This window comes from Eurytemora carolleeae, unplaced genomic scaffold (genome assembly GCF_000591075.1).
Source record: "Eurytemora carolleeae unplaced genomic scaffold, Eaff_2.0 scaffold2594, whole genome shotgun sequence".
Lineage (NCBI taxonomy): Eukaryota > Metazoa > Arthropoda > Copepoda > Calanoida > Temoridae > Eurytemora > Eurytemora carolleeae.
The window spans coordinates 1-11,223 of NW_019398485.1; the positions used below are offsets into that span (position 1 = coordinate 1).

At 31.5% G+C, this 11,223-nt stretch overlaps 1 protein-coding gene across 1 annotated transcript; it reads left to right on the forward strand.

Moving 5' to 3' along the window:
* The first annotated feature begins 2,076 nt into the window (after positions 1 to 2,076).
* Positions 2,077 to 11,215, forward strand: LOC111717420 (latent-transforming growth factor beta-binding protein 1-like). The gene is made up of 13 exons (XM_023492922.1): positions 2,077 to 2,127; positions 2,796 to 2,904; positions 3,648 to 3,701; positions 3,908 to 3,968; positions 4,640 to 4,663; positions 4,719 to 4,727; positions 5,275 to 5,367; positions 5,433 to 5,550; positions 8,646 to 8,704; positions 8,819 to 8,891; positions 10,115 to 10,188; positions 10,634 to 10,726; positions 10,927 to 11,215. Exons 1-13 carry the CDS (start codon positions 2,083 to 2,085, stop codon positions 11,039 to 11,041), a joined length of 927 nt encoding a protein of 308 aa, XP_023348690.1. The 5' UTR covers positions 2,077 to 2,082; the 3' UTR covers positions 11,042 to 11,215.
* Positions 11,216 to 11,223: the final 8 nt, after the last annotated feature.

Consider the following 11,223-nt stretch of genomic DNA (forward strand, 5'->3'; position numbering starts at 1 on the left):
ATTTACGTATTTTATTCCAAAGTTTTGAATTAAATATTCAATAAATAGGAATATTATTGTCTTATTGGATTCTAATTGGTAAACAAAATTATTCAAAATTTAGGTAAAATTTATCCAATATTATTGTTGTGATCGCGCGATTCCGAAATATTGAATAAAATATACAATCTCAAATTTTACAGTGCAGCCCTAATCAAGGCCTAATATAATGTCTAGTTCAAGTACTATGAAAGTACTTTGAAAGTAATGAAATATTAAATGTTTAATATCAGTATGTCTAGTTTAAACCGGATATAGATACACAAAGTATCAATTCCTGTTTAAACTAGAAATACTTTGGAGGTGTAATTGTAAATAAATATTTATTATAAGCAGGCTTTCCTAACTAAAACCCATGGAGAACACAAGATTTTCTAGTGAATTTCAAAGAAGCGACCAGTGAATAAATATCCCATGATGATTCACGTCTTGACAAGATGAATGTTGACGATTTGATCACAGGTTTTTACACTTTATTTCACAAGATGTAGATGCACGGGATTTTTACATGAGAAAATTGTTTTTCTCCCATCTACTTAAATCGCATTTTATTTAATCCCGGGAAAGGGGGAGGGATTAATAGTTGATTTCTGATATATTCTGAAATATATTATAGAAAATACTGAGTAAAAGTATTTAATTATTACAACATGATTAGAAACTAAACATTTTAGTTTCTATCTTTTACATGAAACATCTTGAGTAAACTTTATATCATCAATATTCACATATTTTAAGTTTACATAATGTTCAACTATGTCAATTTGTTCATAATAACATGAAAGTCCCTTCCTTGTTATATCTATAAGATAGATATTCCAAAAAGGGGTTGTTGAGAAATACAATACAAAATTCAATGTTAAACTTTTCTAAACTTTGCTTGTTATAATCTGAAAAATGTATGTCATATATTTTACAGGTGATATTTACAAGAATAAAATCTAGATATTCTGGCATTACATTGAAAAAACACTATCAATCTTTAATTTTAAAAAAACTAAAAACGATCGTTTTTGAAAATGAATCTGAATCCAAATCACCTGATTATTTTCCGACCAAAAAATGCATTTTTCTCCTAAAAAGGTTGTGAATGATCGTTAATGAAAGACTATTTTTAAAAAGAGTAGTTGCAACTTGAAGTATTAATAATATGTGAACTTTGTCTGAAACTATAATAAATTATGTCCTTTATAAATATAAATCATAGCTTAGTTTTGAATAATAAATGAAAATGGATGAATATCCTTCATTAGTGCTTGAACATGACTGGGATGTGGTTCATTCTTTGCTTACTTCTTCCAGTTAAAGTTTACACTTTCAAGTAGGGTTTCCACCAACATATTAGCCAAAGAGATTAGATAAATATAGAGTGGAATTTAGTAGAAATATGTGTTACCCCTATAAAGGCTGGGGGGCCAGAATCTTTTTATAGCCTGCAAAAGGCCTTAGAGAATAGATATAGGGTTGAAATGCACATTCATAGCCCAATTTTTCAATGCCAGCTCATTGAAAAATAATAGATCGATAGCTTTTATAGTTTGGGCACTGGGGTTGAAAAAATGCAAAAAAAGGAAAACAAATATTTTGTTTTTTGTTTTAAACAAATATGAAAGTGTGACACATGTGTCTATATCCATTTTTCAAGGGCTTTTAAAAAATATAATTTTTAGATCTGTAGGTTTAGTCACAAAAAAGTAAGGGTTGGGCCAAAGTGACAGTTGTAATAAACCTATTTTTGCTTCAGTGTAACAGTGATTTAACACCACCTTCTTTAATACTTAAGTGGTCCATTGTGGTAATTTTGAGTACAATTTTTTTTCTGAGGTGAAATAAATTAAGATTTTACCATGTTTTTAGCTTAACAGCTTTAAAGAGATTTTACATGAATCGTAAAGAGAAATTTCTTCCAATAAGTAACAGCTAGGATTTTATTCTCAACTATTTTGAGACCTTCAGGTCTATTAAACAATTTCCAACCCTTACTTTTTGTGGTAACTTTTTTAATCTTTTCCTTGGTGTAATCATGTTCTATTTAGGAGCACTATGTTTATGTCAACTATGAATATGACATACAGCACATTCACCCAGGTAAATGTAAAGGCCACAGGTTTTCCTACATCATAAATAGTTGGATAGTTCAGAGCTGGGTCTGGGCGTCTTCCTACTTTTTAAAAATCATTTAGTCTTTTCCGCTTGTGCCTGTGAAAAAACTTTTGTTTCCGAGGAACAACAACCAGTCCTAAGTTCTGGGCGTGTTTCTACTTTTTTTAAATCATGCATTCTGTTCTGTTCGCTCTTGTCAGAGAACGATCGTTCCCCAATGCCTAGCCTTATTCATTCAACTGTTATTTATGCTGCCAAATGTTATTTTTACAATTTTTGATCAAAAAATAAAACTAAACTTCTACCCCATGCCTATTTTGTGCATGCAGCTTATTTTTGTTGTAAATTTTATACTTAAAAAAAATATTTTTATAATTTGTTCATATTTTTTCATATCCTCAATTAAGTTATACTTAAAATTTTCTAAAAATGTTGTTGAGGGTGGAAATATAAATCTTTGAAATCTTGCTAACTTGCAATTGTATATTAAATTAAATTACATTTCATTAAAAATAAAATAAAACTAGGTGTCGAACCCGAACCCTATGAGATCCCTCTGAACACTAAACTATTTGTGATGCTTATTGAGGTCACAAATACCTCATTTTAATATTCCTTTTATTAAAACAAAACAAAAAAACTATTTTTTTTAGTATAGAACATGGACTCGAACAGCAAAAGATGAGAAAGATTGTGGAATTAAATGTCTTCATTTTGGAAACTGTAATTCATTCTGGTTCCAACAAACTTCCTTCCGTCCAGGTTTAATTTCAAAATTCACAAATTTTTGTGACTTTTAATGAAAAGTAATTTAAAGGATTTTTTGCTAAAAAATATTTTTTTAAAATTTATAGTGTAGGGTACAGGCCAGAAAAAAAGTCCGGTCTGTAAAAAAATCTAAAATAGCCCATAAATTTTTTGTGACTATAGAGCTACAGATCTTAAAACCATATTTTTGAAAGCCCTTGAAAAATGCATGTAGAAACATGTGTCACACTTTAATATTTTTTTTAAACAAACATTTTTTTTTTTCATTTTTTGACCCTTTTTTAGGCATATTTTTCCACCCTCCCTAGCACCCAAACTAATAAAGTTATCAGTCTAATTTTTTTTTTTGAGCTAACCATGAAAAATTGGGCTATGAACATGTATTTCAACCCTATACCTACTCTGTAAAGCCTTTTTTCTAGGGAGTGGGTGCCAAACGCCCCCCCAGGCCATCCATAGATTCAGACCCTTTATAGGGTTAACTTAAAAAAGATAATTTTTTGTTAATGAGGATAATAATCGATTACAATTTTTTGTTTTTTAGGCTAACAACATTTTTTTCCAAGTTTGCATATTAAGAAAATGTCTTGCGATCTAAGAATTAACAGTTAAATAAGGAAAATTCAAAGCTAGAAATAAATAAATCTATCATAATATGGATTTAATAATGACAATAATATTGATAACAAAAATAAGATAATTATGCTATCTGACAATAATGATGAAACATAATTTAGGAACTGTTTTTGGAACATGTGAGGGGGCGATGCTATCAACTCTTGTGGATACAAGTATAATATTCTAATTTTAATTAACAACAAAATTTTGTAAACTCTCACATAGTACTTTCAGTAAGCCCACTTAAAAATGCATGTAACCTGTCTGAAAATGATAATTCAATTTGGGCATTCAATCATCAAAGTAAAATTTAAACCTTCCCAGCAAAGAGTTCAACATGAAACTTTACATAAAATGTCATAATAAATATTCTGATTAGATAATGGTATAAGAATATTTATTGATGCTGGGAGTTATGATGAGTGGGATATTCTATGCAGGTAATTATTCATTCAATGTTAGGTACTTTCCCAAAGGCATTTTCCCAAGCGGCAACTTCCTAAGGGTATTTTCTATGCAGGTAATTAAACTCAGCTGATTAATTTTGTCCACAGGGGTTTTCTAAAAATAGAAAGTAGACATTTATTTTCTTTTTTTTTATTTTAGTCATAAAAACAGACAGAAAACAGATATTACTAGATAATTAACTAAATACAAGCATAAGTAACCTGCGCTGCCATGCCAGTAGCATTTTTTAAAAAAAATAGAAAAAAATATTAGGAGTTTTTTTTATCCTATCTTACCCCTCGGATACACCTGGGTTCCCTTAACAAATGTCAGCCAATTTGGTCCAACAATTTGGCCGGCTATAGGGAACATTTATAGGAAAGTCTTGATGTATTATATAGATATATGTATATCTAAATAATAACAAGTCATTCTTATATATATATATATGTTGCCTATAGCAAGCCAAACGACTGGATCAATTGGGCTGAAATTTTTTGTGGACACTCTAAGGGTGGTATAGGCTAAAAAATTCGATTTAAAAAAAAAAAATTTAAAAATCGTGCCCTCCAGCTAAGAGATTATAAAAAGATAATACACTATATTAGTAAGGTGTAGTTAATATTTGCAAAATGAAAAAAAAATGTTAAACAATTTTTTTCAGTGGCAGTGAGGGTTGCTGTCGCAGGTAAAAAAAAATCAACAAAAATTTATTTTAAAAATAAAATTCTAATACTTTTCAGAACTGGAAGGTATGGATCATTACTGGAATGGTTTTGTATATTTAAAATGCTTTTTTACTTTCCTTACTAATAATTTTGTGCTTTTTGAAATGTTTAAAATGTTAAGAGTTGAAAAAGGGGTACAAATTTTTTCTTTTTTTTCTTTACAATTTAATTAAAAATTTTCTTTAGAGAAATACATTTAAATCACATAAATCAAATTAATATTAATCATTTCTAAGCTTCATTTATTAATGAAAAGGTTTATGAACTTGTTTCTTGAATTTAAAAAATTGAGCACCATTTTCATCAGTTATTTTGATATTATAAAATGTCTGATATACAACATTTTCATTAGGGTTACTAACGGAGAATGAGACTGTAATAATGACCTTAAGCTGTAATTGAAATTTAACAAGATTGAAATAACTCTTAAACTTGATTGATTATATTCTCTTGCAAAACTGCAGAAAGCCAAAAATAAAAAATTTAGTATATTCAATCCTCTCTGAAATCTCATCCTATATGAGTAACCCTGTATGTTTGCGGGACTAATACTGCCTCTATTGACATTTAGTGGTAGAGAGCTGTGTGGACTTTGGGAAGGAGATTGCAACAATGACAATGAATGCGCTGGAACACTGAAATGCGGCAACAATAATTGTGTACAGTGAGTCTGAATTTTTCAAAATTCCTCAGTATTTATAATTCAGATGCTTATAATAAAACTATCAGGCACTGGGGTGAGGGTGGACTATGGGATGCTGAAGATGATTGCTGTGAACCCCCCTGTACTCCAGACCATCCTTGTGCTGAGGGGGAGGGACACTGTGAAATTGATGCAGATTGCCAGGTATAGTGTACTCCAGAACATCCTTGTGTTAAGGGGGAGGGACACTGTGAATTTGATACAAATTATCAGGTATAGTGTCTACAGAACATCCTAGTGGTGATGGGGAGGGACACCGCGAAGTTGATGCAAAACGTCTGGTACAGTCTGGTACTGCAGACCATCCTTGTGCGTAGGGATAGGGTCACTGTGAAGTTAATACAGATTGTCAGGTATTAGATTCAGAGATTAGTGGGGTGGGGTGGAGAGTGTGTGACACCAGTTCTTGTTAGATCACTAAAGTTAAGCACACTTGTCCACAGCCAGTAATTGGATTGATGTCCAGACTGGTGTTCATGGGTTCGATTCCCGTACTCCACACAAACCTGTGGTTCCAAAAACATCTGAAGCCGACATCTGGTTAAACAGTTTTGACCACCAGACCGATGTAGGAGGACAGAGGGGCGGCTGTCAACAACTCTCTCAGCAAAAGGGTGCCTGCTTTCTACTCAACAAGAAAGCAGCTTTAAGTGAATTGATCCAAGTGACTGATGATGAAGAGAGGAATAGTGGACAAGCAGGGAGAGTATATGGTTGCCAGCTATAGGTACCTGGGGGTATACAATCCGGGCTTACAGATGTTAGGGAGCAATAAGTGTGATGTTTCCTATCAGTATGGCAACCGGGCCTCATTCCAGTTTATCAGAAGGATTCCTGCACTCTATATGCTCAGACCTAAGAAGAATCTTAGGTATTTGGAATCTTGACAACCCTCTTTACAGTATGAATGAAGCATGAGCTGAAAACTTTAGAATGAAATATCCTTAATCCTGATCGCTTAATCTGAGTATTCAATGTACACACTTTTGATTTAATTCTTAATCCTCTTTTTTGGATATTCCTACTGTATAAAAGTTACGTTTGATAACAATTACAGATACAATGCTATATCAATAGAACTAATATCCGATTGAATTAAAGTCAGCTGTTCACAAGTCGGCTTTTAGAGCATTTAAGCAAATATAAATTTAATCATGTTAATATGAACCTATTAAAAAATATATTTTATCACATTTTAGGACTATCATCATTTTAAATGAGTCCTAACAAACATTAATCCAAAACTTACATTTATTTAAGCGATGTTTAGTTCAATTGACATGAAACAATAAACACTAGAAAAAAACGGTTTTTCAAAAGTGAAAGAGTTCATCTTAACATGATACACTAATTGGTTTAATTTGATACTTCTTTCTTGGATATCGAATGCGTATCAAAGTAATCTCGGGTTTAGTAAAACCAGGAGTTTAAGTATTAATCTTTGTGAAAATATCCCACCTTTTCTTGATATTTTATCCGCAGAATGACCAGCCTGCCATTTTTAAAGCCAATTTTTCATATGCGCTCATCTGGAATTATAAGTTTTTGAGCGATCAAAAAACCTAAATAATATAATATTAAAATCTTTATACAATAATGATCTACATACTTATGTTAAAAATATATCCTTCCTAGAATTTGCCAATCTAGAAAAAAGGTTAGAGTTTAAAATATTTAGATTTTTCTTTTGTTAAGTTTTTAATCAGTTTAAAATTAATGCATAATAAGGAATCTTTAGTCTTTGATTAAAATGCAGAGGATCTTTAATTTTTTTTAGAACATTAATACATAATCACACAAGGACTTACGTTGGTAACATCCAGGCTAGACTTCTCCTGTTAAATGATGCTTTTCTTGTTTAGTGGAGTCCTTGATCCTTTGTTAGTTGAGTCCTTGATCCTTGATAAGTTGAGTCCATGATCCTTGATTAGTAGAGTCCTTGATCCTTGATTAGTTGAATGCTTGATCCGTATATAGGTGGATCCCGAATCCTTTCTCAGTTGAGTCCTTGATCCTTCTTGTTTTACCGATCAGTCCTCATTATCACTTTAACCTGCACAGTTTTTAAAATGTTTAATTTTTGCCTTTTTCGGACTATGCTCAAATTTTAATGCTCAAATTTACTCTATTTTATCAATGTTTTTAAAAGTTATTTTTGACCTTTAAGGTTAGAAGAATATCCAAACTTATGCCGATTATCCTTGCATAATCACTCTGAAACATTAATACTTCAAATATTTAAGAATAAAATAAGTTTTTTTTTACTTCTAGTTTTAAAAGTTGTGAGTGGTGAATCACAAAAAGTTTCTTCAAAGTTCCAAGAGCTCATCAGTGTCTGGTTTTTCTATCACATGTTTCTGTTCACTTCACCTTAACATGGGGTTTATTATTTTTACAATCTTGATATCCATCATTCTAAAGTTTTCAACAATGGACAGATGAATGTGCTGCCAGATTACAACCCCTTGCAGATCAATACAAATACCCCTACAACACCAAACTTGTGCAATGGAAAAATTCCGAGATTTGATCATATCAACAAGATCATGTCCTGGGGACAAAAAAATCTTCTTAAAAAAGATTGTCATGTATAGTGTCTCCAGAACATCCTTGTGCTGAGGGTTAGGGTCATTTTTAAGGTGATGCAGAATTTTTAAGGTGATGTCAGGTAGTGGAATCTCCATAGATAAATAAATAAACATAGATAGCTTATGTACGCAAAATCACCAAGAATTGTACAGTCCGCGAACTCATACTTCTAGGGGTCAAAGTGAACTTTAATGATAAGCGGGGTGGTTTGGTGTTTTAATGGAGTGGATAAAGAAGTATAATGGAGTGTAAAATAACTCTGGGAATGGAACTATTTGAACAAAAATATTTCACTGAGCAATATATCATATTGACGAGAACTAACTTAAATTTCTCTCTACAGAACTCATGTACACCACAAGTACTCAATGACATAAGAACAGCCAATGTTCACAACCGACCTAGTTAATCTATATTATAGGAATATCTTTAAAATATCTCTGTACATTTATATGAAAAATGTCGTCTGATGCGCAATCTATCTTTATCTATGGGAATCTCCCATTAACTATTATTGTGAAATAATGTTTATGAATTTAAACTTTCATATTTTTGAAATTTCTGATGCAAAATTTAAACCTTCTAAATCATTAGTTTAAAAAAACTATTGAAAAAATGTATTTTGCATTATTTATACTAATCAATTACAGAACCCTGGTTTGCTAAAATGTGGAAATGACTTATGTATTCACAGCACTTACTTTCCAAGGTATCTTGATAAAATCAATTTATTGATTTATCAAAAGAACTTTTTTCAAGCCTACTTTTAAAGAATTGCATGCTTTAATCACAATGGAAACCTTTAGACCTGATTATTATGTAGTCATCTGTTCCCTGAGCATTCTCTAACCTTCTACCAAGCAACTGATAACTGCTGCTATAGGGTGTGCAACAAGGTAACAAGTTTGGTCCAATCTAATTCACAAATTATGGGAATCGTAAACACGAATGATATATACTTTGGAGAAAAAAACTCAGCGGGAGCGGTTGAACCAGCGGTTGAGATCTAGCCTAGACTCTACGCAGTTCAGAATAAGAAATTAAGAAGAAATTTACAATTTGCTCACTAAATCGCACTTTTTCAACAAATGAAATCTAATTTTTCATCAATAACGTTTTCAGCTTTTTAGCAACTTTTTTCCTTTCAACCGCTGGTTTTCAGATTTTTCAGCAACTTTTTGCTCTCAACCACTGTTTTAAAGATTTTTCAGCAACTTTTTTGCTTTCAACTGTTTTCAGATTTTTCAGCAACTTTTTTGATTTCAACCGCTGTTTTNTTGCTGAAAAATCTTAAAACCAGCGGTTAAAAGAAAAAAGGTGCTGAAAATTCTTGGAACCGGTTTTTAAAAGAAAACGTTTTTCATTAAAAACTGTTTTCTAGCGTGTTAAAGCATCCCAGAGGTTTAAAGAAAAAAGTTTCTGAAAAATCCTGAACCTAGCGGTTGAAAGCAAAAAAGTTGCCGAAAAATTTTAAAACCAGTGGTGGAAAGAGAACGTCTTTCATGAAAAATTATTTTCCATGGTGGATAAAAGGAACCCTGTGCAAGTAGTTAAAAGGAAAAAAGTTGCTGAAAAATCTTGAGCCCAGCGGTTGAAAGCAAAAAAGTGTGTTTAACTACTAAAAAAGTTTTAAAAAGTGAATAAAAATATGAATGAAAAAAGCAGGAATTTATTGATTGAACAAATTTTAAATTTGAGAAATAAAGGCGCATTTCTTATTCTGAACTGCGTAGAGTCTAGGCTAGATCTCAACCGCTGGTTCAACCGCTCCCGCTGAGTTTTTTTCTCCAAAGTATATATCATTCCGTAAACACTATGTAATTTCCTTTCCTCTCTGGTGAATAATATTTGATTTTAATCTGCTGAAAACTTCCACCTTTACAATGCTTGACAATATTTACACCCTTCTGTTTCTTGATATCTGTTAATAAATCATTGGCAAAATATGTTTAACAGTGATTCATATCAGTTTTTTTTTAAATCTGTGATTGTTTACTTTCAAACCCATTTTCATTACGGCTTTTTTTGTATTTTTTTGTTTAATATTGTGGATATTTTAATCAATAAGGAAAACACAATTTGACAAGTTACAAATATGAAATTAAAACATTTGTTTCAGCGGTACAGAGTGTGTGGACACAATGAAGTTGGTTGTTTAAATGATGATGACTGTGCAACTGGGTTGTACTGCAAGTATATATTTTATCTGTTATCTTAATTAACATTAGTGTTGTCATGCCAGTTAGGAGAAAAAAATTCAATTTTGATATGCAAAAGTAGTTCTGCAACAGTAGAGAAATTGAATGTTGCTATATTGCAAGATGTTTTTTCTTTATATTACCCAAATTGGTCCTGCCATTACGATTTCTTGTTCTGGCATTTTTAATTTGTACAGATTAGTTAGCCAGCTACAGAGCAGGTGTTGCACTATTATTGTGTAATTGCGAATTTGAAACCCTAGCCAACGTTTCATATTTTCTCTAATTTTTATGTATTAATGCCAGTCATTGTAAAGATTTAATACTGTAGAATTGACATATACTTTTCATTTCGTTTTCATAAATCTCACATATATGAAGATTTCAAAAACTCTAATAAAAGTGAACTAATGTGGTTAAAATATTGTTTCTAAAACTAGGAAAGATGTAGTTCAGCCATACTGTGAAGATGTAAATGAATGTGATCCAAATAATCCAAAGAACCATTTGTATCCAGGACTAGCATACTGTGGGTAAATCTTAACATAATTTTTTTCTTTGTTTTACCATTTATATTTTGTCCCTTATTGATATTTGAATTTGTATTGCTCAATTTTCAACAAAGATTATTTGTTAGTTTAAAAATATTTCAATTATGTCATAATGATATCTACTCATTTATTATGCCCAATTAGGACATGACTATTCTTTTTATGTACTAATCTATCTATAGGATACACTCTACCTGCACCAATACTATTGGGAGTTTCAGCTGTTCATGTCAAACCGGTTTTAAAGATTGGCTGCCAGTTGCTGGCTGTATAGACATTGCCCGAGTAGAATCTTAGAGTCGGGAACCTAGTCTTAGGCGCCGGGCCGACTTTCTCCGACCCTCTGTTTTTGGAAAAAAATATCAAATTTCAACAAATATATGTAATATGAGCAAAAACCATTAAAATATTTGAGCATTCCTCTCCCCATCCCTTTCTTCAAGCACCCCTCCATATGTCCCAACCCCAGTTTCTGCTGT

What these genes read in the sequence shown, in the direction of transcription:
- LOC111717420 (XM_023492922.1), top strand. Translation starts at nt 2,083, where the DNA reads ATGTTTATGTCAACTATGAATATGACATACAGCACATTCACCCAG. An exon ending in ACAAACTTCCTTCCGTCCAG is followed by an intron (nt 2,905 to 3,647) that starts GTTTAATTTCAA and finishes AACATAATTTAG; the next exon opens with GAACTGTTTTTGGAACATGT. An exon ending in AAATTGATGCAGATTGCCAG is followed by an intron (nt 5,551 to 8,645) that starts GTATAGTGTACT and finishes AATCAATTACAG; the next exon opens with AACCCTGGTTTGCTAAAATG.